Here is a 7,453-nt window from a genome sequence, read left to right on the forward strand (position 1 = left end):
GCCAGTTATACCATTCCTGAGCATATACCCAAAAGATGCTCCACCACACCACATAGACACCTGCTCCACTATTCAGAGAAGCCTCATTCATATAACAGACAGAAGAGGAACACGGCCAAGATGTCCCTCAACCTAAGAGTGGATCCAGAAAATGTGGTTCATTTAAACAATGGAATGTTATTCAGCTATTAAAAACAAGAATATCCCCAGACGGTGAATCCCCAGAATTCAGAGTGTCAGGCAAGAGGTTCTAAATTCAAATCTAGCTCAAGATACATAGCGCGATCCTATCCCAAACACACACATACTGACATAAGTTAATAATAACAATAATGAAAACAGTGCCTATATTAAAGGGAGGTTTTGAAAATTAGGTGAGAAGGTAAATATGAAGTGTTTACCATATTAAACACTCATTAACTGGCACTTTTAACTTTAGAGTCATTTATCCATTTACTTGAGGTTTTCACACAATCTTCATGACTAAGAAGGCATTATGAGTCTATGAACCACCATCTTACCTATCAGACCAGAAATATTTCTTTAATGAATAAGTTGTCAAACTGAAACATGCTAAATAAAGAGCCTATTCAAAATTCATCAGCAAAATTTTTGTCTATGAAGGCCACATAATTCAGTATATGAATCACTAGAGCTGCTTGGTGAAACCTCTCAGTTCTATAGTATCATTGGTTTGGAGTCAGAGGTTATCTTCATTGCTTCCTCTTATTTTTTAATATATTTTAATTGTATTCGTATGCATTACAAAGCATTTTGACTTTTGTTGTTGTTCCATCTTGATTTTTGGAGTTTGAATTCTTTCTGGTTTCTGAAGTTCCTTTTCTACATAGCTCAGGTCTCAAACCCCTGCATTCAAGTAATCTCAGCTTCCCAAGGGGCTAGAACTACAAGCATGTGGCACCATACCTAGTTGATGATGATGGCTTCATAATTAAGAAGAGGTAGGGCAGTGTTAGTTTCCTTCGTCTGACCCATCTGACCAGTGTATTTGACACTCGTACTCCACATTTGATTGCTAAATGCAAATGTTCTCACAGGAACAAGTAAATTTTATGGAATAGATATTTCCATTTGCTTATTAACAAACTGCAAGCAAACATTAGTCTGCACACATTTTATACACAAGCAAAGTCTTCAAAAACAATAGAAAAGAGCACCCATAAATTTCTCCTTTCATCACATGACAATAGGCTTGAAAAGCTTGTCTCTATGTAGATAAAGAAGATGATATAACTCCTCCATCAAGAAGCCAACATATGGGACATTCTCCAGCAGATAATTTGTAATAGATGCAACAGAAGGAACCTTAGAAATCTACAAAGATGCTGAATGCAGCAGAAGGCATCCTCCTTTGTGTGGTCACTAGTGAGGCAGTGCTGGGAGTTTTAGGGGACACATTTATTGCACTTTTTAACTGCATGGACTATGCCAAGAACAAGAAGCTCTCTAAGACTGGTTTCATTCTCATTGGCTTGACGATTTCCAGAATTGGTGTCATATGGATAATAATTTTACAGGGGTATATACAATTATTTGTTCCACATATGCTTATCTCTGGAAACATAACTGAATATATTACTTACATATGGGTATTTCTCAATCACTTAAGTGTCTGGTTTGCCACCAACCTCAACATCCTCTACTTTCTACAGATAGCAAAATTTTCCAATTCTGTATTTCTCTGGCTGAAAAGGAGAATTGGTGCAGTTTTTATCTTTCTCTCAGGATGCTTACTTGCCTCATGGTTACTCTGTTTTCCACAAATGACAAAGATACTTCATGATAGTAAAATGAACCAGGGAAACACATCTTGGGTCCACCAGCGGATACATGACTTCCTTATTAACCAAAGTTTAACCAATCTGGGAATCCTTTTCTTCATTATTGTATCCCTGATTACCTGCTTCCTGTTGATTATTTTTCTCTGGAGACATATCAGGCAAATGCACTCAGTTGTTTCAGGAGTCAGAGACCTCAACACAGGAGCTCAGGTGAAAGCCTTGAAATTTCTAATATCATTTTTGATGCTCTTTATCCTGCATTTCATAGGCCTTTCCATAGAAGTGTTATACTTTATTCTGCCACAAAACAAACTGCTCTTTATAACTGGCTTGACAGCCACATGCCTGTATCCCTGTGGTCACTCAATCATCTTAATTCTAGGAAACAAGCAGCTCAAGCAAGCCTCTTTGAAGGCACTGCAGCACCTAAGATGCTGGGAGACAACAGGAAATCTCAGAGTCACATAAACGGGTTTGCAAATAAATAGCTACCATGTTCTTCTCTGGTTTTTACCTGTTAGCTGACATTAAAACCTCCTGCTATGGTTGATATCTCAAGGAATCAAATTTTCTTTTTTAATTTATTTTTATTTACTTTTTTAAATCAAATCAATTTTTACTTATTCACACAGAGGTTATAAACACAAAAAAGCAAGATGTGGGGAAGGGAATGACACTGGAGTGTGGGTGTTCAGGGGTGTATAGATATCTTTCAGAACAGGGTATCGGCTGGGTGAAGGTTCAGGGGACAGGTCACTATGACTCTGCCTATGATTCACTTATCCTTATCTAAGTTTGTATTATCTGCCAAGGCTTCCTATTTACAAGGTCTATGACTACTCAGGCTGGTAAATTTCCACTAAAGCTGCCTGTTTACAATAGCTTATACCATCTGTTTCAATGTTTTTCCACAGAGACCCAAGACTTGGTGTTAGTATACATGTATGACAGGCCTATTGCTGATTTTAGGCTTATGGCTGATTTTAGGCCTTCAGTGTATAAGCAGGGCTACCCCTGACATCTCCTTCCTTCTCTAAGTATAGAAGGGCTGTGGTGATTCTAATCTTGTGAAGGTGGGGATAGAGGCCTGAGGTCCAGTAATTGAAAAGACTTGGAATCAAATTTTCTCGTGGCACTTTAAATCCACATGAAGCCTCACTTCCCATTGTGAGTTGACTATGTAAATTCTTCCCACAAAATAATCAGGTAACAATCAGCCTGGAGATAAATTCATATAAAGGTTTTTAGGGTGAGAATAAACTGAAAAATATTTATTTCTTTGTGAAACACTGTAGCTCCCAGGTTGAGAAAAAAAAAAAACAAAAAACAAAAGAAAACACAAAAAACAGATGCTTATCATCAGTCTTTGTGTCTAGATAGAAATAGGGACCAGAAGTTGATGCTTGTGTGTGGGGTGTGGGTTTTCTTTTTTAAGCAGAAATTATTCCCTTCATTGTGTAAGTCCTAATATTTTGTGCTAATGGAACATATTTGACGCAATAAAAATATCCAGATATAGGTATGTCAAAAGCTTCTAAGGAAACAGGGTCTAGCCAAGGGAAAACAGTGGCATTGTCTACTTGTCTATAAGTCCAGCAAATCCACATACAATGAAGTAAAACCATTATGAGTTGGGTAAATATTCAGCTAGAATACTGTGTCAAAAGGAGTCAATATGATCAGTGACAAAGGAAAATAATACTGAACTTAGGTGAAATCTGATTTGATATTTAAAGTGATTGTTTAAAACTTTATATTGATTCTTTGTGAGTTTCACATGATGTACCCTAGTACCCCTCAACTTCCTGTCCCCTCAGACCTACTCATCACCCTTACAACCTCCCCCACTATCAGCAGCAGACAGAGTCAGTTCTCTAGATGTCATGCCTTCATGGCTTCAGGGCCAGCTCACCTACACCCATGCCTCCAGAGCCATCTCTACTGTGCTGCCCAGTCATAGTTCAGGACCCACTCTCCCAAAACAGAAAAGATTAGTGTCCATCAGATAAAGGTTTAGTATATAAACATATAAAGAACCACAAAAGTTATACACACAAAACTAAGCCAACCAATAAATTTACAAATTAAGTAAATGGAAAGTCCTGTTTTAAAAATAAATAAATCTTTTTAAATTTTTATTAGATATTTTATTTACATTTCAGATGTTCTCCCCTTACCCCATTTCCTCCCCTCCCGCCAAGGAACCCCCTATCCCATCCCCCCTAGTCCTGCTTCTATGAGGATGTGCCCTCACTTACCCCCCCACACACTGGCACCTCCCCACCCTAGAATTCCCCCTCACACGGTGTCCAGCCTTCATGGGACCAAGGATCTCCTCTCCCACTTATACCTGACAGGACCATCCTCCCTTGCATATATAGATGGAGCCATGGGTCCCTCCCTAAGTGATCCCAAGCTGGTGGCTTAGACCCTGGGAGCTCTGGTTGGTTGGTATTATTGCTCTCCTCATGGGGTCGCAAACCCTTTCAACTCCTTCAGTCTTCACTCTAACTCTTCCATTGGGAACCCTATGATCAGTTCAATGGTTAGCTGTGAGCATCTGCCTCTGAATATGTCAGATTCTTGCAGACCTCTAAGGAGATAGCCATGTCAGGCTCCTGTCAGCATGCACTTCCTGACATCCACATCAGGGTCTACCTTTGGTGACTGCGCATGGAATTCTCAACTGAGGAAACTCGAATGGCTGAGAAGCACCTAAAGAAATTTTCAGCATCCTTAGTCATCAGGGAAATGTAAATCAAAACAACCCTGAGATTCCACCTCACACCAGTCAGAATGGCTAAGATCAAAAACTCAGGTGATAGTAGATGCTTTCGAAGATGTGGAGAAAGAGGAACACTCCTCCATTTTTGGTGTGATTGCAAGATGGTGCAACCACTTTGGAAAACAGTCTGGTGGTTCCTCAGAAAATTGGACATAGCATTATCTGAGGACCCAGCTATACCACTCCTGGGCATATAACCAGAAGATGCTATAACATATAATAAGGACATATGCTCCACTATGTTCATAACAGCTTTATTTATAATAGCCAAAAGCTGGAAAGAACCCAGATGTCCTTCAACAGAGGAATGGATACAAAAATTGTGGTACATTTAGACAATGTAATATTACTCAGCTATTAAAAACAATGAATTTGATAAATTCTTAGGTAAATGGATAGAACTAGAAAATATCATCCTGAGTGAGGAAACCCAATCACAAAAGAACACACGTGGTACTCACTCACTGATTATTGGATATTAGCCCAGAAGCTTGAAATACCCAAGATTCAACTCACAGACCACATAAAGCTCATGAAAAATGAAGACCAAATGGGAGTGCTTCGAACCTTCTTATAAGGAGTAACAAAATACTCAAGGGAGCAAATATGGAGACAAAGTGTAGGACAGAAACCGAAGGAGGGGCCGCCTGCAGACCATTCCACCTGGGTATCCATTCCATTTTTTTTTTAAAAGAAGAAGCAAAAAGGACTAAGGACATAAGCGAAACTTTGTATTAAATTTCTTACTCCTCAATAGCCAAATGTAGTGATATATACCTATAATTCCCACAATTTGGTGGTGAAGGCTAGGAGATCAGAAATTCAAAGCCATTCATAACTATACAGCAAGTTTGAGGACAGTCTAGAATACATGAGAAATTGTCTGAAAGAAAAAGGAAGCAGAAAAAGAAAGATAAGTGGTAAGTGAAAATTTTTAAAACCATTCAACTTTCTTAGCCATTAGAGAAATACAAATTAAAACTGTTCTAGGATGTCATATTACCCAGTCAATGCTATCAAGAAAAACACAAGAGCACCATGATACAAGGATGTAGGAAAGGGCCATTGTACACTGCAGTTAGCACTAAATTAGTGCATCCCCTATGAAATCCAGTAAGGAAATTCTTATAAGACTGATGACAGAATGATGATATAACACAGCTGGATTGTTACTGGGTGTATACCTGAAGGACTCTAAGTCAGCAGACGCAGAGGTACTTTCCCATCCTTGCTTATTTTTGTACTATTCACAACATCACAGTAATGGATCCAACCTAAACATCCATCAAGATACAAATGGACAAAGACTATGCAGTACGTATACACAATGGAATTTTATTCATCACTAAAATATCATGACATATGGAAAAATGGATGCAGCAGAAAATAGTTACATTAAATGAAAGAAGCCAGACTCAGAGAGAAGAATGCTGTGTTTTCTCTCATATGCTGACTATAGATTTAGAAACCGTGTGTGTGTGCGCGTGTGTGTGTGTGTGTGTGTGTGTGTGTGTGTGTGTGTGTGTGGAGTAGTAGTAGTAGATTAAAGGAAGGGAATTGGTCTAAATAGAGTTTGGAGTCAGAAAGAGGGAGGGAGGAACGGAAGGAGAGAGGGAGGGAGGGAGGGAGGGAGGGAGGGGGGGAGAGGGAGGGAGGGAGGGAGGGAGGGGGGGGGGATAAAAAGAAAATGAACTGACACTTTGTGATACTAAGAATAGCACCAGAAAGAGAGAAACAAGATTGATGAAGGCAATGGTGTGAGAGTTCTCAAATATGTAAAGAATGGTTATATAAATATGTGTGTGTGTGTGTGTGTGTGTGTGTGTGTGTGTGTGTGTGTGTGTGTATTAAAATGTGATACTAATCTATTACCTGGTATGCTAATATATACTATTGATAGATAGAGTAATAAAGAAATAGATTGATAGATTGATGAGAGATAGATAACAGATGATAACTAGATGACATATAGATAGATAGATGATAGATAGATAGATAGATAGATAGATAGATAGATATAGATATATAGATATATAGATATATAGATATATAGATATGTAGATATGTAGATATGTAGATATGTAGATATATAGATATATAGATATATAGATATATAGATATATAGATATGTAGATATGTAGATATGTAGATATGTAGATATGTAGATATATAGATATATAGATATATAGATATATAGATATAGATATATAAATAGATGACAAATAGAACAATGGTTAATATTGACTATCAACTTTACAACACCTAAAATCACCAAAGAGCCAGGGGTCACTGCACACATCTTTAATCTCAGCATTCAAGAGGCAGAAGCAGGCAAATCTCTGAATTTGAGACCAGTCTGTCTGCAGAATAAGTTTCAGAATAGACAGGACTACCCAGAAAAATCTTCTTTCAAAAATAAATCCAGAAATGAATAAATAGATGAATGAATGTCCAAATAGATGAGCCTCCTAGTATATTCATTCATGATTATTTTGCAGAAATTCAGGTAAGAAATCCCACCTCAATGTGGGTAGCATCATGCGATGAACTGTGGTCCCAGTCTGCTTAAAAATGAAAGAGCTATCTAAATCTCAGTGTTCATTTCTCATTCCCTCCAGACAATGGAAGCAATGTGACCAGCTGCATCAGGTTCCTACTGCCATGAGTTCCTTAACATGGTGAACTGTTTCTCAAGATGTGATCCAGAATAAATCTGTTCTTCCTTGTATTTTGTTATAGCCATGAGGAAAGTAATTTAGATAGATGATAGAGAGACAGATAGATGATGATAGGTAGTCAGATGATAGAAAGATGAGAGAGAGAGAGAGAGAGAGAGAGAGAGAGAGAGAGAGAGAGAGAGAGAGAG

At 38.2% G+C, this 7,453-nt stretch overlaps 1 protein-coding gene across 1 annotated transcript; it reads left to right on the forward strand.

Moving 5' to 3' along the window:
- Nucleotides 1–1,284: 1,284 nt before the first annotated feature.
- Nucleotides 1,285–2,298, forward strand: LOC114632324 (taste receptor type 2 member 107). Its single transcript, XM_028780860.1, has one exon. The coding sequence runs from the start codon at nucleotides 1,344–1,346 to the stop codon at nucleotides 2,268–2,270; it is 927 nt and encodes a 308-aa protein (XP_028636693.1). The 5' UTR covers nucleotides 1,285–1,343; the 3' UTR covers nucleotides 2,271–2,298.
- Nucleotides 2,299–7,453: the final 5,155 nt, after the last annotated feature.

Source organism: Grammomys surdaster, unplaced genomic scaffold, assembly GCF_004785775.1.
Source record: "Grammomys surdaster isolate TR1022 unplaced genomic scaffold, NIH_TR_1.0 373, whole genome shotgun sequence".
NCBI lineage: Eukaryota > Metazoa > Chordata > Mammalia > Rodentia > Muridae > Grammomys > Grammomys surdaster.